The sequence below is a fragment of the Aspergillus puulaauensis genome, chromosome 4 (assembly GCF_016861865.1).
Source record: "Aspergillus puulaauensis MK2 DNA, chromosome 4, nearly complete sequence".
NCBI classification, from domain to species: Eukaryota; Fungi; Ascomycota; class Eurotiomycetes; order Eurotiales; family Aspergillaceae; genus Aspergillus; species Aspergillus puulaauensis.
Window position 1 is genome coordinate 3238353 of NC_054860.1, and position 20866 is coordinate 3259218.

Sequence of the window (20866 nt, forward strand, 5' to 3'; positions counted from 1 at the left end):
CTGTACATTAGATGAACAAATCCTAACCGTAGTATATAATACAATTTATTAGAACAAACACGTTAACCCACGCTGCACTCATGCCATGCGAAGGTTGTGAGACATGCCACCTGGAGCCCGAGTTGACTTTGAGCCAACAGCATTGTAGTTGTCAAAAACCACCTCCCAGTTGATTCTGTCCCACCACCGTTCTAGATACTCGGCCTTTCCGGCAATACCGTAGTCCATCATCCAAACGTGCTCCCATGTGTTGACACAGAGGATGGGTTGGACGTCAATAGCTCCAGGGGCGAGGTTCTTCTGGTTCAAGGCGTGGGCGCCCATTGCACCGGCGTACTGGTTGCCGAGCGCAGTGTCGGGGGTGTGCGTGGCCATATCGATGGGCTGTCTTCGCGCGTGGGCTGCTGGGTATGGCGAACCGGCGTTGTATGTGCAGAAGATGTGAAGCAGACCCTCCCGTTCGAGGTTCTTGGCTAGCCAGACAAAGCCGGGGCCGAACATGGAGTTGGCGGTCGCGAGGAAATCGAGCTTGAGGGATTCGACGGAGGAGCAAGTGTCGACGATGTCCTTGGCAAACTTTTCTGGGATTTCGGTGCGAGTAGGAGACTGTAGGATAAGTTTCTGTTAGAGGATTGGGGTCCTCGAGGTATCTAGTTCAGTACTCACAATGCAGTTGAAGAAGAAATGGTTGTTGTGAGCCATCGAAGCGTAGTTGAACACGGACGCCATTTCCGGACGACGGGAGTACTTGACCAGCAATTCTCCGGGTTTCGCATCGGCATCGACGGTGTCTATAGCAAGAACATCAGTTCTCTGTTACGCGCAATTCCTGACGGTATTCCGTTCCAAATAACAGCAGTCCGGGGTCAGCCTTACCCTGTGTCAACAAGTTCAGTTTATTGACGAGGAGGCTCTGATATTGTGTCCAAGAAAAGTCGTAACCCTCTGGCGATAGTAGTTCCGGAACTCCATTTTCTTTGAAATATGCGCCGTGATTTAAGCTGGGTACTTGGTGCAGTCCTCGAGTCTGGAAGCGTGGGAGAGCGGAGGTGGGTTTCTTAAGGCACAACATGTTAGCAGGGCCGAGCCATTGGGGCATGCGTGACTCGCCTGGCAGATGGAGGAGGCAGCACGCAGGGACGCCTGCGGCCGGAGGAGTCGATTGAGCATGGTGATAGGTTGTAGAGGGAGAAAGCCGCGAGAAGTCGTTCCGACAGTCCAAATCGCAGCTTTTCCCAACTGCGAACCGGCAGAATTTCCTTTGCGAGTTCCCGATTGGGCCTAGCGTGGCTGAGGTAACCAGGCGCCAACGGGGGCCAATCACGGTCCGTAGATCCCCTGTCCCTGGCCGTTGCATCTATTTCTGGCTTTCCTTTGGACATCGTCAGTTCATCTCTGCTTGCTGCAACCAGTTCGTTCTACGCGCCTTGATTTTGGCCTGTCGAACCAGGTGCCTTCATGCGGACCCAGCATGGGCCACTCCATAGGACCCATTGTCCCGGCGGCTCTTCGCTCGTCGCCATTAGACCAGCAACTATGAGCCCCATCTCTTCTCTCTATTATAGGACCACGGCGCCTACAGGAGCCTGGTCTTGGGATATTTCTGTAACATGATGCAAAAGTCGAATATCTTGGGCGACAAATACCTTGCAAGCCCCAGTCTCAGGTCTTCCGGACATTTGCCCTCTGTCTCGTCGTGGTGCTTTGTTATTCATTCTAATAACGCCGGGCTCATTGTTGCAGTTCTTTGATTATTCACTTCTGCTGAACTGGGAAAATATATCTTCTTTCTCGTCTCGATATTCATTTCTTCCTAGCTGCACATTTTCTCGTTGTGAGACCAACATATCGCCAGACGATGATAAGGTCTCATACCCGTCATGTCTCTGTGAGACGCTCCATCTTAATGCTTCTGACAATCATGACTGCAAATGCATCCGCGAACCACGGCCTGAATCTACACCACAAACGTGCCGACACTTGCCCTGAAGCCTCACAGAAATGTAGTGGCGCCGGCGTACCAGATAACTTTTGTTGCTCCTCATCTTCAACCTGCATTGGCATAGACGGTGGGAGTTCAGTTATCTGCTGCCCTGAAGGCCAGGATTGTTCTTATATCCAGCCAATAACCTGCGACGTAACGAAGCAAAATGCCAGCCTCCATCCAAACAATGTCATCAAAACAACCCGACTGGATGACGACTTGCCCAAATGCGGGAAAGCATGCTGCCCGTTTGGATACACTTGTCAGGGCAATTTCTGTGCTGTGGACAAAACTGCATCCTCATCCACTTCGGCCAGCACGACCAGCACGACCACCTCTACCTCCACCTCTACGTCGTCGGAATCTACATCAGATTCTTCCACGGACCGTTCCACCGCGTCTTCTACTGCCGCCGATACCGAAACGACTACTGACCCTGCCCTTCCTATCGCTGGTGATCTATCTTCCATAACGGCTGTCGACTCATCGAGCATTGCAAAACCAACCTCTACGGACTCACAGTACTCTGCTGCTTCTTACAACAACGTATCGGAAACCGAGAATTCCTGTCCTGCTTTCCCAACCAACGCCGTTCTAGCAGGCTTCTTCCCTGGTTCCGTGTTCGGTGCCGTGGCCGCCTTGATCCTAACAGTCTGTATCCGAAGACGACGAAGAAACAGCACCCCACCGGGTGAAAAGGTCCACCAAAGCACATTTCGCAAATCAACGGGCACGCTAATCGGCATATCTGAACCCATTCCCTCCGACGACAGTTCTTTCCGCACGGACTTTCTCCTCAGCAGAAACTACAAACGTAACTCTGAAGGATCCCGCTCTGTCCTCCAACGCAGCAGATCTCGTGTTAAGAGCCTCTTTAGTGCAAGCCCAAAACCGAGCCCAGCGCCAGCGGAGGATATACCGGCCGTTCCGCCTGTACCAGCCGTTTTACCTTTACCAGTGACGCCTCGGCAGGCCCAGCGGCAACCCAGCACGGAAAGTATTCGTGTCTACACGCCCCCTGGCGTATTCAATACCACAGGAGCCCTTCAGCCCTCGCCCTACCCAGACCAGCAGCGACCCAACACGACCCTAACCGAGATTCTCGATCGAGCGCAAGCGCAAATGCAAGCCTCTGAATCGGCTCGTACCAGCACCGCCAACAGCAAAGCCAGTAGTGCGGCCGTCAACAATGCAAGCCAGCGCTTTTTGCTCCCTCCACCGCAGCAACTGGGCCGGCGCAAACAATTACCTTATTAAACTTGCGCATTTGGATTCCACGCCTTATAAATCTCTATTAAATAGCATTACTTCATACCGTATAGTTTGATTGGGATGCAAAATCTATGCATTGCAATACGCTATATTTGCGTTTCCTGGCGAGTCTGGCGTGAATTGCAGTCTAGCATTTCAGGCGAGCATATTTTCTTTGTGTATTAACTTTATGCTTATATCACTTTGTAATGCAGCAGGCTGCTATGGCAGAATTACACATAATCAAGACAGAATATTTTTATATGAATATCAACAACTTAATAATCTAATAGAGTAAAATAGTATACTACCAAGAAGTAAATATCTATGACGATGCAACCCCTTGTGCCCTTCTCGCCTTCCACCCAGCGACAACCCTCTTTACCTCCTTCAGCAGCCCCAAAATAAGCGGAACCCCGATAGGTCCTAACAGCGGCAGGTAGACGGCAACTCTATGTTCATCAGGGAAGTACATCTGACCGACCATACTTTTCTCGAAGAAGCTGCGTTCGGCCTCTGTCTCTGCGACACGGGCACTAGCTAGTGCGGACTGGAAGCGTCCGTTGCGAAGATTTTCGCACGCGGAAGATAGATGTGAGAGTGTCGTGGTGACGGAAGAGGCAACTGTTGCGGGGATGGGAATTGAGGGGAGGGACTCGGTGAGACGCGCGAGGGATCCCATTGTTGAGGAGGCGGAGAGGAGGAGGGTTGCAGCGCGGATGCGGATGAGGGTTTGGAGGCGGAAGGGGAGGGATGTTGGGGTTGACGGGGTGCCGAGGAGGCTGAGGAGTTGGTGGGAGAATGTTAGGAAGGCGGGCCGGAGGGCTTCACGAGCAAGATGAGGCAGGTTGGAGGGGAAATCAGTCGTTGTAGGGAGCGGAGGGTTGAGGATGAAGACGCCGCCCCATTGCGGGATGATCCAGCTGGTAGCCTTGCTTTCTTTCACAACGAGGGGAGATTGTGAGGGAGCGGGCACGTAGAGTATGAAGTTGATTGTTGGACCGCTCCCGATGCTGGGGCTTAGGGGCCATTCTGCGGCGTTGACGAAGGCACTGAGATTCTCTTCATTCAAGGTCCAGACTGCCTGGGCTTCATCATGTTCAGGAGCGGGTGCCGTAGGCGAGAAGGTTGCGTAAAGTTGGACTTGCGTGTCAACAGTGAAATTGCTAATCGGGGACAACGCCTGCACAAGTGGGGATATATACTCCTGAACGGCGGCTTCAATGTCCCATGAGGAGGGAGCAGATCCGGGTGTGAAGAGAGAGAATGCGAGGTGGTACGTCTCCGCGTACTTCATCGATCGTCTCAATCGCTTGGTAATACTCTCCGCAAGTTGTGGGGAAATCTGTTGCGCCTGGCTGTTGGGGGATGCAGGAGTGTTGGCGCTGCTACCCACTGCGTTATTCGACAGAACATGTGCTATTGTCGCTTTCTCCTCCGCGAACAAACGTTGCAGTTCTCCAGCAATAAACGAGGAGAGCGGCGAATTGGACGAGGAAGGAGGCGGAAGTTGGCTTGGAGCATAGAAAACATCGAGCGTTGTCGTATCTGCTTGAAGCTCTGAACGAGGACTCGAGAGGTCGTCTTGCGCCTGGAGACGAACCGTTAACGCGGTATCGGCCTTTTCGGTTACATGTTGAGCCTCCTCGGCCAGCTTTAGGCGTAGATGATGGGCGGAGAACTCATTGAGATCGTCTAGGGTGTGTTGAGTGACGCGGAGAAGTTGCTGCGCTTCAGTGTCCGGTAGGGACGGGGTATCAAATCGGATCTCGAGCGGAAATACAGGGCGGCAGCTCTAATTGCATGAATTCGGCCAGTCAGCTATTTTGCCAGAATGTTATGGAGTTTTGTAGGATAGTCACCTTCCCACCAGCCCAATCGAGCATATCCTGGATGGGCAATTCGGCCCGGTAGATGGAGGTGGTCTTCCACCATATTGGAAATCCCAAGAAAAGGATCACAGCCCAAAACGCGGCCACGACTTTGGACCGCGTGTATACGGCGCTGGGCTTCTCCGGAAGGGGGAGGGTCGAGGCGGAGGTTTTGGAAGTCATATCGGGCTGTGAAGACCCGTGGTCTTCGTGCTTTTCGCTCATGATAGACAGGACATGCTTTAGAAAGCAAACAACACCCCGTCCACTTGAGATAACTAATGGGGGTGCGGCGGTGAACTAGCGAAGTGAGGAAGTAGAAGGCCAGGTGGTGGTTGATTGTCGATGCCGCGGCTGCAAGGCGGAGAGCTAATCGCAACACACAGTATAGGGAGTAGCTACTACTTACTATGCGACAAGTAATTTTCTGTCATTTTCACGAAACCCCAGCTCTTAATTAAATAATTGTAATTAGAAGTGAAAATAATTGAATTATCTATTTGACCGAAATATCTATTCTATTTGGGTATCAAACCGATGCGCCGGACTCCTGCAATATAATGGGCCTGAAAATGAACACAACCAATGCTGCTATGGATCGGGTTATATTAATACTCCTTTTCGAAAAGTTTCTGGATTGGTTTCGCAGCCTAGAGTCTCAATTAGCAATGCCCGAGATAGACCGTGAAAAGGATGCCACTCACATCAATAAACTTCTCGAGATCCTGGTCGAGGCTGGCCAAATCTTCCTTCCGCTTGTTATTTTCGGTAATCAGCGCTTGTTTGCGCTTGAGGAGTTCTTGCCGAGCCTGTTCAAGCTTTTCGCGTTCTGCATGTTCGTGATTGATTCGCGCAACCATCAGTTCATGCTCGTTCGACTCGCGGTGCTCGGGATGTAGTTCAAAGAATTCTTCCTCTGGTATTAGAGGAAGCGATCGGTACTTGTGACTAAAAGAGCCCACTGGTTAGCACATAAAGCACTGAAATAAATCTTCAATCGATTGTAACGTACTCGTAAGACTCGCAAGCAGTAATCTCTCCAGTCAAGTGTCGCTGCTCGTAATACAGGTTCTGAAGCTGAAGATGCAACCGGTCGATCTCCTGCCGGGCCTCCGCGGTGCCCTGTTTGGTGTCTCGAACTCGGAAGATGGCATCGCGATTTTGACCACGGAGCTGGGCGAGAAGAGCGAAAAGGTGCTTCTGGACGGTTTGTGGCGATTCGGATATCTGGTCGGGTGTGAGTGACGGGTCCAACAGGGACAGCAGCCTGTGACAAAGATCCCGAGTCTCGCCGGCGGTATTCAACACGGGCAGCAAGGACGGGTCGGAGACGATATCTCTGATAGCAGCTGGAGTCATGGCGATGGATATGGCGATGGCAAATGACCGTCGGACGACGAATGACGATGGCGGAGAGAAACACTTGGGGAGATGCAGGTGGGATGGTGGGTTGGTCTCGGACCGCGAACGTGGAGAGAACGCGCCAACGGATTGGGCTTTGGACGATAGGGCAGAGTGTTGGGCTCGATGATCATCGACAAGAAAAATGCCTAGACGCTCGCCCTGCAAGGAGAGGGGACCTTTGCAGCTCGGAAAAGGTCGTTTGGCAAACGAGGACCGGACGTTGAGAATTGATTAACGGAGTCTTCCCCACTCTTTCTTGTCTCTTCCTCCAACCTCCGGACTCTCTTCCGCCTACTCTCCTTTCCCCTCCTCTTTGTCGACAAGGACATCCATTCCCTTTTATTATCCTTGGTCTTTATCCTCCATTGTTCTGTCATCCTTATTAGCGTCCTTTATCCTGTTTGCACTTTTCCTGTAAGTATTGTCTTTCGCTGTTCCGATGTCGCGCCGCCCGGGTACAAATGCCCGCCACTGGACGTCACTCTCTAACTTCTCGAATTCAGGCTATGTTCGATTGATTTCCCACAGGGAGGGTGCTTGTGGGTAATATATTCGTCTTTCATCATGGCGTGCTCTGCTCAATCCGTTACTATCGAGTCCTACCTCGACAACTCGGCTTTCTCCTCGGCTTACGCTACCCCCTCCGAGGAGACCTCTCTGCTTCGAGACCGCAAGCGAAGGCACTCTTTCCATACGGCGAGGAAGCTATCTTGCGACTATGATGCAGATGCTGTATTCCTAAGGGTAGGGTTCTCGTTCCCATGTCGCCGGAATCTCACTAACTTCTTGATAAATAGGTCGAACTCTTCCTTGCGGAACTGGAAAGACGCCTCCACTGGATCGAACAATATCGCCGATCCCATATGGTACAGATCGATGCCAGCCTACGCAGAGCATATGCAACATTAGAGGCTGTACGAGATCAGTGCTCCCATGCATCGGGGGAGCTGATGGGCAGTGGCAAGAAGAGGGCAAAGATCCTGGTGGAGACTTTGGAAGACCGTTATAACGATGCGTTGGCGACAAAGGAAACATTAGAGCAAAAGGCTCAAGCAGGTGTCCGCTTGATGGAGTCTTTCCTGACCGAGCTCGAATCCCGCGCCCATGCTGTCCGGGGCCGCGGCGTCTACGGAGCTCTGGACGATGGCTGGAAGGCGGTTGATTCGAAGTTGGTCCAAGCGAAGGAAGTGATGGACGAGGGAATGGAACGGGCTCGCATGGTCAAAGATGCCCTCCGGGAAAACATCGACCAGGCTATCCTATTAGCCAAAGAGAAACGGTTAATCGCCTATTCAGAGCTGCCGGATCCATGGAGAATAAACCCTCATATTCTTTCTGGCTATCGGTTCACCTCATCGAAGGTGGAATGCTTCACCTCTATGTTCACACCCTCCAACGAACTCGTCAACATCTGGTCGCACCTAATCGGACTTATCATTGTTCTCTCCATCGCCTTCTACTTCTACCCGCTGAACCCTAACTTTCACCTAAGTACTAATGCTGACATGCTCATCGCGGCTGTCTTCTTCTTCGCCGCTTGCAAATGCCTGGTCTGCAGCACCTTATGGCACACAATGAACAGCATTGCCAGCCAGCCACTGATGGAGCGCTTTGCCTGTGTCGACTACACCGGAATTTCCTTCCTCGTTGCCGCCTCTATCGTGACAACCGAGTACACGGCCTTTTACTGTGAACCTACATCCCGTTGGGTCTACATCCTCCTCACAATGTCCCTAGGAGTCGGCGGCGTTATCCTTCCGTGGCACCCTACTTTCAACCGCCCGGACTTCGCCTGGATCCGGGTAGCTTTCTACGCCACTCTCGCCCTGACAGGCTTTGCCCCTATCGCCCAACTAACCTACACCCGCGGCTTCGCTTGGTGCCTCTATTTCTACGCTCCTGTCATGAAGAGCATCCTCGTGTACTTTCTCGGAGCCTGTGTCTATGCCTCTCAGGTCCCGGAACGCTGGCGTCCAGGCCTTTTCGACTACTGCGGTGGCAGCCACAACATCTGGCATCTTGCAGTCCTCGGAGGCATCCTGTTTCATTACCACGCCATGCAGGATCTCTTCGCCAACGCTTTCCAGCGCGCGCAGGGTGAATGTCCTAACCTTACTTCTTAACCTAACTTGACGCCATCCGTCCTACGTCTACATAATTCATTTCCTATCCTTTGTTAACATCAATGGTTGTTTCTGTTTCTGGATTGAAAAGCGCCAACCATGAGAATGAAGCACGATGTATATATGAATTTGGCTTTGAGCTGCCTTGTACAAAGCAAATCACAGGCAATTAGACAATAGATCGTCCCTAGTTTCGAATTCGAGTTTGGACCTCAAATGACTTGGCTGGCTGTTTTTGTTTTCCCCTGTTGAATAAGTTGCTTGCATGGTTCAAAAGTGCCCACCATGGATGGCTAGGGAGACCCCTGCGGCAATCGAGCAACTGGTTGTGGGTTGATAAAGCATTTTGCATCACTGGAGTACCTTCCTTTTTTACTTTCTTTCTTGTTGGCTATGTCCTATATTCGTACCTTTCCTAGTACACAGCCTTATTATTGTTATTAATGGACTGCCCATCTTTCTTTTGGAAAAAAAAAAGTTTCTTTTTCTCTGGTAGTTGTGGTTTGGATATGTCGATGAATATACTCTACATGTTTTTGTTCTTGTATCCCTAGGACCATTGCGGATTCGTGGTCATTTGTAGTGTGTTTCGTGACTGCGAGTTGCTCAATTCCTCTAGCAGGGTCTATCAGTTCGATCTAGCTAAGGACATGCATGATCTATATGTAAAGGATGGGATGGCCCCTCTTGTCTCAAAAAACCCAGAATAATACATAAAGATATCATCCCAGCCACGGTCCAAATTAAAAACATCACCGTGGCCGAAATAAACACAAGAAGATTCTAGATCCTGAAAATGTGATAGGATAAATGGCAAAAGTATGCGTGGCATATATATGCTGCGTATAGTCAGAAACGGTCCTCGGTTAGGCGTCGCGCCTCCACGATAGACCCAATATGGGACTGAGAAAACCCCTGGCCTTTTGTCCGAATGCTATACCATGCTTTCAGAAAAGGTAGTGGGCTAGTGGTGAAAGGGCAATGGACTGGCCATTGGGCCTGGGTGCGCGCCTCTTTGCTCACGAAGCCCTCGCTTGTGATGGCGTCCTGGGGGATATCAAGGAGCCTATCGGTTTTGAATCCGAAGAATTGGCAGGCACTCTGGTACTCGGCAAAAGAATCAAAATAAAGACTCCCGGAAAATATTTCAAGATCTCGGATGGCTTCTGGCGATACTTGGAGAGGTGACCTAGGTTGGCCAACTGTGAGGAAGTCAAGTTTGCTGAAGGAGCACATATCTTTAGCCGTCCTCGGGGCATACATATGGAGTGTAGCCTTTTTGGACTTGCGGATGCTGGGTATCAGGTAGTTTGCTTCGTGCTGGCTAATAATGATGAGCGTTTGAATGGTGGTACTCGAGAGAACCCAGTGCACAGGCTTCAGGAACTCATCATCAACAGTATTATCATCCTGGCGTATCGTACTTAGGAAGTCGAGCGAAGCATATATATGGGGTCCGATGCTGGTAGGAAGTTCAAATGCGCGTGCGGATGTTTGCGATAGACATTTGAACGCTGGGTCAACATCGTCAGATGAGATCCACCTGGGGAATTGACCGTGCTTGACAAAGTGCTTGATATCGGCATTCACGATGTGACTTTGTGCCTCCACAGATGGCGGACGGCGGATTTGAGGCTCTCTCTGGATCTCCTGGGTTAGCTCTCGCTCTTGCTCCTCGTAAAGAGTAGTCTGCGTAGATGCGACTCCTTCCCATTTCTCAAGAAGTTCACGGACTGTTGGATCGTGTGGGGCTAATTCTCTGAGTGAAGCAATAGACTGAGAATGCTCCCCCCACGGAGCGTATAATTGAAAAAGAGACTTTAACTCAGGCTGCTGGATGCGAGCCACAATGTCTTCTAAGGAACTGGCGCGCGTCCTAAAATCATCCCATATTTGGGCGCAGCGGAAATGATGTAAGCCTTGCCATGCCCAGAGTGGTTGCAACTTTTCCAGCTGATCGCAAGTTTGTTCTAGCACCCACTGTACAACGTCGGTGGAAGCAATGCCTGCGCCGTCCTTCTTCATATCATGCCTAACTTCTGGAGGTATAAAAAAAGCCACCGATTGGCCATTGGTTAGTTCTCGCATTCTATTGCATGCTGTTTGAGGTCAGCAAGGGCTGCGTATGATATTCAATGCTGGAAACTTACCTTGAACCAGTCGGTCTTTGGTTAGTCGTGGTCCAAGTGTCACTGCTGCACGATATGTGCGTGGAAGTTTGATATCGACGCCTCTTGCGTGGTGTTGGTCCAGGAAGACCAAGCAAAGATGTAGCCGGTCGTAAAAAGGGGACGCAGTAAGCCGTTCAACGTAACCCTCTCGGTCAACCACCATAGCTTCATCATTGGCATCAAAATAGATAGCGGCACGGGATCTATCAGCTGGGACAATAGATAGCCATTTCTTCGCAACTTCTTCGTTACTTGACTCTAGTATTAAGGCTCCGACATCAATGATAACCTTGATATGAGGATTTTGATCATTTATAAGATGCAAGAGCCCGTTCACCGGAAGCTGACGACCATCCTTATCTTCTGCAAGGATACACTGCTTATTGTCGTCATGTAGGAGCTGGCTTAGAACCATGGCGTTGGTATGAAGAAGATACGGTAAGTCTTTCTGGGGCATTGACTTTGGCAGCAAGTATCGATTATCATTTGTTCCACTGAATCCGGTCGTAAGTGGCTGAGCCGGCTTCGAGGGAATGTCCCATGCAGACAACGACAGTTTGGAAGGGAAGCCCTTTGCCTCCTTGGGAAAGACAATTTTGGCAAGGAAGAAGTCAATGATCCCTTTCTGGTACTGGAGATGCTGGTATAAGACTCTCTGGAAGGCGTGATCATCCTCCAAATTGACCCCATTGAAGGAGTGTAGACCCTCGGGCAGTCCATCCCGATTCCGTGTAATCCAGCGCTGATATTCAGCTCCAGGATCATTCTCTTTCATTAGGAAATAGAAGCATTGTCGAACTTGTTCTTCGGTAAGACCCTCATAGTAATAGCTCAAGCACGTCAATACCAGCGCAACATCCGCATGCCCGAACTCAGCATTTTCTGATGGCACTCCCTTAGCCCTAAATGGCACCGCTGACAAGCATCGCGAGGGATGAACGCCATAGTCCACAAGCCAGCGCTTGCTTGCTAACACAAAGCGTAGTATACCGTGAGCAAAAAGACCCCTTAGGACCAGGAGTTTCTTGAGAATTATACTATCCTTGAAGGTATTTTGTACTACCCTCTTGTCTGTGTTGTTGGTCTCAAGGCAAGTTATGAAATTCAGCACACTCGTTTGCGTTGCCTCTGCCCACTCCGTGAATGATACTCCTGGAAGTTCTCCACGGCTGATAGCTTCGGTGACTCTCTGAAGCAGTCGATCTGGAGCATCCTTGCTCAAAAAATGGATAAGAGGATAGCGGATACCCCGCTGTTCGATATCCAAGCTCATTTGGTCTTCTGACTGCAAGGTCTTGACTTGTTTTTCTACCAACTCAAGCACATACTGGATAATGGCCCAGCGATCACTTTCCCCATCGACATTCTGCTGATTGCCTCGTGTGTATATTAATTGAAATTTCGGATCCAGGATTTCATCGCTCTCGTCAATGATAGTGCGACAGCTATCCTGCAGTGATTGCTCTATGTCAACGAGCCCAAGCGCACTATCGCTCGGTGCGAGATCTAGCCCGACTAGTCGGAACGAAAGTAGCTGCTCTGGAAGAACGATAAGCATTCCTCGTTTTTGCTGGCATTCGCTATAGGTTGCCTGTAAGGTCTCTATAGTACTCTTGTCGATGCGTGTATTTCTTGAAAAAGGAACATAGTAAATTGGACGGTTCAATAGACCCCCAAGGCGCTGGGAGAGAAGATTGATACTTTGTCGCAGAAGCGGTTTCAGCACTACAATGCGAACCATCTGGGCACCATTTGCGAGGCACGCTGCAATCATCGGTGTGATAATCGTCGTTTTGCCTTCCCCCATGTTCAACTGCAGGACGCAGTTTTCCTTAGATTCTGGCGCGATCATTCTATGTGCGACATTTGCCTGGCGTTCCCTGATTGTCATGTTTCCCTCGATTTCCAAAAGTAGCCAATCGGGATTGCTTGATGCATCCCATCCTTCGCAGCCTACTGTTTCTGCTTCTTTGTAGAATGTATTGATATCTTCTTTGTCGAAATGTTCTAAAAGTCTTTCGTATCGACGCAAAGAAACGATGACCTTTGTAAACATCAAAAGCGTATCTTTCCATAATGGAGGAACAGAATCCCACTTATCAGCCGCGAGAAACGACAGCATCGACAAGACAGTGATGGACGGCCAAAATACGGCACCGCCTATGGCCTTCCAGCTACTATCCACCGTTGTTAATGCCAAAACAATCTGACCCCAGAGGCTATCTCGTTGCTCTATGGCGCGTTTGTGATGCTGGACAAGAGAGTCTCTCTCAATGGGGAGTCCCGCAGATACACAGGGCAAGTGCACTTTGTCTAGTGCTTCCAGGCTATCCAAAAGCGTATGCGCGTATTGTCGACACATAGTCTTGGTACTTCTGCGGAGACCCACGATTAAGGATTGAAGATTATCAATAGGGCCTCTATCAGAAGATGCAGGCACTTGAGGTCTCTGGTATCGGAGGGGTGTTTGATCTATGTCCATTGGAAGAGGAGCATTTGAGGAACGTAACATATCTTGGAGACTTGGGGCCTGCCAGGGATTTGATCGAGCATAGATCAAGGGCCGGCACTGCGGAAGAGCAGGTGGTATTGGTAGTAGGTCCGGAAGTGGAGATATAGGCACCGCATCTAGCTTCTGTTGTACAAGCTCAATAAACTGATGAAATTGGACATTCCTGTTAAAGCTCTTGAACAGAATATCAGAGGCATTCAAGCTCTTGACTTGCCAGGGCTCCATATTGGTAGGTCGTTGAAGAACCTCGCATGGCCACTGTCTGGTGATTTGGCTTGCTAGGGCTTCGATTTCCTGTTTTTTCGTTTTTTCGTACTTCTTTTTCTGTTCATAACGCCTTTTGCCTTTTTCGGATTTTGATAGATTCTTCATGTTGCCTCTAGGATTGGGTTTTTGAGGCGGATAGTTGTTAGATATCTCTTCTTTGACCTTTGACCTGTCAATGTCTTGCCCCGGTGCCAGACCCAACTGCACTGGCCCTTGGAGCAACTGTTGGGGGACTTCGGGAAAATATCCAGAGAATGCAATTGTTAATAGATGACGCAGCTGCCAGGTTGGGACTGATTTACCGAAGGCAATCGTGCAAAATACTGAAATCAGTTTGTATGTTCCCGTTTCCCGGTTGCTCGAGCGGCACTGGCTGTATAAAGAGCCCCATAGATGTTGAATCTGCGAATCCATGAGTGAAGTATATGTGTGCTGATCTGGCGTAAGTATTCTCATATAGATATTACCCCACGCTTTGACCATATTGAGAAGCATTTCTTTCTGACTTGCATTGGAGGGCCAATCTCGTATAAGCGCAGCAGTCTCATACACACGACGGCTTCGATCACTAACACAGCCATGCCGGTCTCGCGCGTTATATTCAGATGGCATGGGCTTCTCAGGGTATCTTATATCTAGGCCGGTCAAATTGTTCGCAAACTCAGACCGATGAAACCGGGAATGATAGTGTCGTGCTCTATCGAGAAGGTGAGTGTCTCCACGATCAAGCCCTGATGGAAGCTCCTTCTTCGAACTGTGGAATGCAGCAAATTTGGCCGTGTGATTGAAAATATCTTGAGTGATCACTCTGAAGTCGTCATGCTGTGCTAGTTCACCCATTTGCGGATTCCAAATGACCCTTTGCATGACCTCTATTCCAGGCGGATGGTACTGGCGCCGCGGAGTTAGAGATGCGATAAGCTCCAGTAGATGACTGCAATCACTATCTAAAGGAAACGAGCTTTTCATTCGGGCTTGTCGGAGTATACGAAGAGCCTCCTCGGTCCCAGATCGGTTTGTTGCAGCGTCAGGAAGCACATAGGTAGTAACGGCGTGCAAATAAGCTTGATATAAGGCACCCGCCATACCGGAGGTGTCTGAGAGCATCCCAAGGGTTGGGTCGAATAAGTAATGAAAATATTTGACGCGCGAACCGTCTAGAGGATATATCGAAACTTGGCTGTATAATGCCTCTTTGCTGATTCTCACCATTCCGTAAGGAATCAACACCGTACGGTGACCCTGACCAGTTTTACCGCGTAGAACAAGTTTGCTGAATAGGTTGGAGAGACATCCGATGTCCTGATCCTGATCAACTATAGCATTATGCTCCCGACATTCTAATGCACCATCGGCATTAACAAAGAAACTTAGGTGCAGGCGGACCAATTTGGCCTCAATTCTGCTGTCCTGGGTTGACGTGATTTGGATGTGCTTCAGATGGTCTAAGCGAGACAGAACATTTGAAACTTGTTCAAAGAGGCCGCTGTGAACATCAACCAGCACTCGTTGACCCTGTTTAGTCCTCGGAATCTCTCCATTTTGGTGCTTATAGGATGTACGCCAGTTTTTCGGATTCGGCTCCCAGGCTTGATCAAGAGGTCGGAACTCAATTTCTCCTGTCTCTAGATCCAACCAGTGCGCAAATTTTGTGATAAGCGAGTCTGGAAAGTCTTCAGCTAAGACGTCATGTGGTATTAGCCGCAGGGCGTGGTCTGCCATCGTTTTAACCACAAGCTGATCTCCCTCAAGACGAAAATAAACCTATATATATGAGTGTCAAGTCCGGCCAAATGGGAGGGTGGCCTACAATGTAATTCCCGAACCGTTGCGTTGATGCAAACTTCGTGCCCTTTTTGCGGCAAGAGACCACAGAAATAGTTTGCTATAGCAAGTAAGTGAGTGCAATTTTGAAGAACTGGATATTGAATCTTCCTACCGAGCCAAATAGCCGCTGGAATAATGGATGTATGGTGTACTCATCCGGAAGGCGCTTTGGCCGTTCATTGTTAACCAGGAGCTCGCCACTCAGTATATTATAATGAACTTCCTGTGTATCCCCATCAGTGGTTAAAACCGATTTATTTGTAGCCCATCTCTGGTTATCTCCAGGAGCGAAGCACCAGGGTGAAGAAAACTGAAGGTGGTTGGCGGTTTGTTGGATAGCAACATTAAGAGCCGACGGGTGCTTAATGATGAGTTGCGAGACTTGCTTCTCAGCATTACAGAGAACCCTTGTACCATGAAGAACTAAGGCTCTATTCTCCAAAGATTGGCTCTCGATTGGCCCAGGGGTATTCTCAAAGAGCACAATCGAAGATCTCAACAGGAACTGCAAATCCTCTTCGCTTTCAAGGACTTTGCTAAGATGTCTATCCTCAACAGAAAATGTCAAAAGACAGATTGCCCCAATTTTGAAAAGTAGTGACAATCGTGAATCATTCTCGGCACCTATTTTGGCATCAAGAGCCGTCTTAATCCTTGTGCACCAATCTATCGCGACCTTCCTGCAACGCCTGAGGAAGGATGATGCGCGCTCGACAGCTGACGTGGGACAAAGACTTAAAATTCGAACACCTAAGTTAACGACTGTGTGTAGAGTATAGTGTTCATTCCAGTTTGTCGAAATGATGCTTAGCCTATGTTCGAGCGACTCTAAAAGTCTGTTAACGGAGGCGAGCTCTTCAAAGAATGCATGAGCCTCGCCAAGTTGCGTTCCGGACCCATGTGAGCCAAGCTCCCATGCTGCTTGACATAGCAACTTGTGGACAGAGCTCTCATTCATCGAGAACGAGGGAGATACTAGTTCTCGGGTTATATTGTACCATTGTAGGCGCTCGCCAGCACGGAGATGACCGAAGGCGCTCATCTCCTGGAGGGTTATCTTTGGGGGACAGTTACGTTGGTCTGCTAGCACCTTGTTCTGGTGATGCTGACATGACTCAACTGCATACTGAAGGCCGGAATATTTTGGGTTGTTGAGCGTAAGGGTGCACAAATGGTTGAAGGTCGGGTACTTTTGGAGCTTGAATCTTCCTGCAACCCATACTTCTCTCTCCGTATCCCACAGCGAGAAGTTAAACGGATTGGAAACAGCAATTGTATCGAAAGTGACTGGAAATTTCTGAGTCTTGTAATGAGTATTCAACCATGATTTTGTGGAAGAAGCGAGGGTCAGCCTTTGACCCAATTTAGTAACGAAAGTTTGCGTGGCTGGGTACTCTAAGATATTCATTTCCATCCTTGAGGGTTCCCTTGCCTGAGGCCTGCCATAGTCGTCCACAATTTTCCAAGTGATATCCCGCCATTTTGCAAACCAGCGAGGGCAATCAAGTTCAAACGCAATATTCTTAGCCTTGTCCTCATCGTTAGGAAGTGGCCACTCATGGACTTGGATTGTAAGTTTTTGCGCCTTCGTTTCCAAAGCACACTTATCGCACGAGGTAGAATGTGTCTCATTATCCCATTCATCTAGATCAGAGTCATGAGTGAGGTTTGATGCTTGGCTGATGAGGTCTTGATATTCTTTTGACCGATCTTCCCATTCCTTGCGCAAAGCCTCCCGTTTCTGTGTGGCAAGGTTTTCAATACTTTCAAGAACCTTTTTATGCTTCCGGTTCTTATCCACATATCGAACGGCGAATGTGTCGGGACCGGGGTCGGAAAAGATGCTCTTGAGAGAGCTACCATGTGGCTGTCTTGAACGGATATAGTCCTCGACTTGTCGCGCCCGTTGCATTTGATGAAAGAGAGGGAGAAGTAGGGGCTCAACAATCTTCTTGGACAGCTCAGGCGAATAGTCCTTAAGGATAGGACAGAGGCGGACACAGAGACTATCAAGGGAAACCCATAATTCCAGCAAAACAAGAAGCATCGGAGAGGATGCGTCTGGCATCTGAGCGTATTTCTTGCTTGCGAATTCGGAGTATTTCTCGATGAGATCTGCAAGATCACAGCAAACTTTCTCCGTTGGACTGGTCTTTGCATGCCATTCTTGTAGCTCTGTATCTACCCCAGCTTCAAAGTCAAGTAGCGAGAGAATCTCGTCGTCTTCTATCTTCGGGAGGCCACTTGTTTGGCGCCCCCTTCGCTGTTTGTGCTTCTTATTGAAGCTTGACGAACAATTGTCTGGTGTGCGGGACTTCATTGCATTATATATGTAATCTCTGGAATGCTTTAGTGATGCTTCCAAGTCACATTCTTGCAACGGTCCAAACGAATGGGAAATAGCCATGGACTCAGGGGTCTGAACGCGGGCACGTAGCTGTTGCAAATGCTGTAAAATGGCTTCATCGGTTTCCATTACTCGCTTCATCACAGTTTCAAAAGTTTTACCCTGCAGTTTATACGTCCGACGAGCGACCTTGGCTCGGCTAATGGCGAGAATATCCGCGATGTTGGGAAGCTCTAGGTTCTGAGCCTCCTCTCCGATCATAACCGCGAGATATAGCATATAATTTTTATATTCCGCGTGGCCCTCATTGTCTGGAAATATGCGATAGAGAATCGTCTGAAGGGCAACTTTCATCACGAACCACAGAGGTGAACGTCGCCATGGTAGTTTGGTGTCGTCATAAATAACTTCGTCACGCATGTGCTTTTCAAAGGACTTCCAGACATTGTGTTCCCCGAATGCTAAAAGCTGGGACATTAGCCCCTCGGTGACCAAGCCAGGATCTACGGTATCTCGGATTTCCTTGATACAATCTCGCGATTGAGTGGCCTTGGGACACATCTCACGGACAGACTCCAGGTTTAGACGACAGAGGTTATGAGCCAAATATTTGCAGAAGGCAGTTTCATTGATCATCGAGGCGGAAATGACCGCACTCTGGCCCGGAAAGCAACGAATAAGAGGACCTGTGGCCTTGAGGATAGCAGCTGAGGTGGCGGTTACCTCAAAAGCATCAATAATGACATTGTCGCGGGCACTGTCATAATGTGCTAGCCATCCACAGTTTTGTGCACAAACGTATAATGCAACAGCTCCTATATATGGTCCGTGTAAGTAATTTACTTGCCAAGGGGTACGAAATAAAATACCATGAATTTTCAGATCCTTTATGTGGCGCATGAGAAGGTCTTGATGGCGGTTGAGATCATCCCCTCCGGCATCGACTGAGATCCACAGTTCAAGCATATTGACAGCCGGCTTCCATTTGTCCTGGATGTCTGGCGGTCTCGTTTTCACAAAGGAGGCAAGGGTATCTTTTACGAACCTCATCATCCCGCTCTCAAGGAATTTTTGTCTGCGTTCAGGTTCTCCGGGTAGCCTTGGAGGGAAGACGACATGGTGAAAGATGTACTGAAATACTTCAGGATCCATAGTGGTTGGGGATGGAGGAGAAGGGGTATTATGGTCGTCCATGGACGTTTGAATTGACTGGATTTTCCTAGGGAGATGGGTTGGAGTAAGAAAGCAAGTCAAAGAGTTGGAATATTAGGGAAGATGATAGAAAAAGGGCGAATTATAGCTTGAAGTCGATAGATAAAAGAAGAAAGAAGATCAAGAAGATCAAGAAGAACTTTTGGGAGGAAGTTCGGGGCGTAAGAAAACAGCTGGGAGATGTAGGCGGAGAGTTGAGTATCAGGATGATGATAGATGTGAGGACATACGAAGAGGGATTAGGAAATAGAGGATACTGGAGAAGCAGGAAAGAGGTATGGAGCCAGGGGATATGAGAACAGGGGGAAGTAGAGGACGAAAAAGAGTATATAGGCGGAGATGATGATATAGAAGCGGGAGGTGAGGGATATGAGATTCAAAGGCAGTAAGGAAATTGATATAGAAGGGATATTAAAGGACTTTCGAGTAAAGAAGAGGTAGAAAAATGTAAGAGGATAGGTAGATATAAAAGTAGGATAAGAGCAGACGTAGACGTGGATGTGGGAGTAGAAGAAGGAGGAGAGGGAGGAAGTAGACTATAAAGAAGAGGCTACGATCAAAGTGACAAAGTAGAGAGAAGAGAGCCTTGAGATATAGGTAAGAGAGAGAGGTAATCTTAAAATGGAGAAGTTGAAGTAAGAGGAAAGTATGAAGTGCATTGGGAAGCCGAAGGCGGGTCGAATTAAGAATGAAAAGAACTGAACTGAACTGAAGCTGGAAATGAGCGTTGAATGTTGCGTCGGCAGAAGGAAGTGAAAGATCAAAGAAGATGATGAGTTGGGGAGCACCAAACTTGGTCCCAATTTCATTCCAATATCAGCATCAGGATGGGCGAGGATTCCGTATACAAGGTACAGTCGAAATGAAACCAAAACGGCAGATTTAGTGGTAGATAACAACTGATTGCGGGTACGAAGTGAGAAAACCGATCTGCCTGGATGTCTCAGCCATTTGCTCGCAATGAGAGTTGATAGAAAGGGTTTCATCTCAGACTATTTAGATTCGGTCAGCATCAAGTTGCTATGCTGGGTGCTTCTCTGTGCTCCAGTTCAAGGCAGATATAACTGATAGCATTGACCATTTCAGTTTCAATACAATAATAACCGACTACTATCAAAATGAGTGCCTTGTCTTCCCGAAGCATTTTCAGGAAAGACTTTCGATACTCCCATGGGCTGACAACCAGACCTATTATACCGAAGCACCAGCACCAGCACCAGCACATGTAAATTCCACATCCCCCATCACATATGCTATGGCACGAGAAGAGTGAATCGAAGACAGTCATCTATGATCGTGGCTCAAGTTCATATTCGCCAAATCAGCTTCTCCGCCGGTTTCAAGTTTACCATGACTCGGTGGGAATTGAACTCCGCCTGAAGCAGTCTACCTGATGGGATAAGCTTACCTTGACGTATACAGAACAGAGATGGGGCTCTGCATGTATAATCCTTGGATAGCAACGATGAACCTGGGGACGGCGTGGAGATCTGCACCAAAAGGCAGTATAAAGACGAAGGTTTATCATCTACATCGCTCCAAACCACGCGGTCCCAATTGCATTTTCTTCGCAGTAGAAGAGGACGGATGCTTGACTGGTTCGAGAATCAAATGTCTTGCTAGGAGCCGAGAATGTGACCAGACGGGAGGAGCGTTTGCTGCTTTGGTAGGTTCCTCCATCGTCTGGCCGTCCGCGTGTTCCCTCCACACAGACAAACCATGGTACCCAGGCCGTCCTCGGGGGCATCGAGTCAGGCAAATTCTCCACGTCTGCTTGCTTCCGCGCCGTGGTGGATCAAAACCGTCCCTCTTGTCACAGATGTGCCAGACTAGAACGGCATTCAACGGCTGGCGAGCACCGGATGGAGAGTTGGAGACGATGTTGAAGAGTACCGAG

General features: G+C 49.0%; 6 protein-coding genes across 6 annotated transcripts; 2 read left to right on the forward strand and 4 right to left on the reverse strand.

Annotated features, from left to right (window-relative positions):
- Positions 1–78: 78 nt before the first annotated feature.
- Positions 79–1170, reverse strand: sod4 (mitochondrial 37S ribosomal protein mS42; the record flags this gene model as incomplete). Its single annotated transcript, XM_041704414.1, has 4 exons — positions 79–606; positions 667–791; positions 877–1057; positions 1111–1170. The coding sequence occupies 4 exons, from the start codon at positions 1168–1170 to the stop codon at positions 79–81; spliced, it is 894 nt and encodes a 297-aa protein (XP_041557002.1).
- Positions 1171–1858: 688 nt separating this feature from the next.
- APUU_41253S (uncharacterized protein) lies at positions 1859–3241 on the forward strand (the record flags this gene model as incomplete). Its single annotated transcript, XM_041704415.1, has 1 exon — positions 1859–3241. The coding sequence occupies one exon, from the start codon at positions 1859–1861 to the stop codon at positions 3239–3241; it is 1383 nt and encodes a 460-aa protein (XP_041557003.1).
- A 319-nt stretch (positions 3242–3560) lies between these two features.
- PIG-S (GPI-anchor transamidase GPI17) lies at positions 3561–5331 on the reverse strand (the record flags this gene model as incomplete). Its single annotated transcript, XM_041704416.1, has 2 exons — positions 3561–5030; positions 5098–5331. The coding sequence occupies 2 exons, from the start codon at positions 5329–5331 to the stop codon at positions 3561–3563; spliced, it is 1704 nt and encodes a 567-aa protein (XP_041557004.1).
- Positions 5332–5714: 383 nt separating this feature from the next.
- APUU_41255A (uncharacterized protein) lies at positions 5715–6465 on the reverse strand (the record flags this gene model as incomplete). Its single annotated transcript, XM_041704417.1, has 3 exons — positions 5715–5756; positions 5811–6054; positions 6119–6465. The coding sequence occupies 3 exons, from the start codon at positions 6463–6465 to the stop codon at positions 5715–5717; spliced, it is 633 nt and encodes a 210-aa protein (XP_041557005.1).
- A 609-nt stretch (positions 6466–7074) lies between these two features.
- Positions 7075–8633, forward strand: APUU_41256S (uncharacterized protein; the record flags this gene model as incomplete). The annotated part of the gene is made up of 2 exons (XM_041704419.1): positions 7075–7254; positions 7308–8633. 2 exons carry the CDS (start codon positions 7075–7077, stop codon positions 8631–8633), a joined length of 1506 nt encoding a protein of 501 aa, XP_041557006.1.
- Positions 8634–9482: 849 nt separating this feature from the next.
- Positions 9483–18909, reverse strand: APUU_41257A (uncharacterized protein; the record flags this gene model as incomplete). The annotated part of the gene is made up of 5 exons (XM_041704420.1): positions 9483–10732; positions 10784–15347; positions 15394–15468; positions 15523–18572; positions 18627–18909. The coding sequence occupies 5 exons, from the start codon at positions 18907–18909 to the stop codon at positions 9483–9485; spliced, it is 9222 nt and encodes a 3073-aa protein (XP_041557007.1).
- Between the last annotated feature and the right edge of the window lie 1957 nt (positions 18910–20866).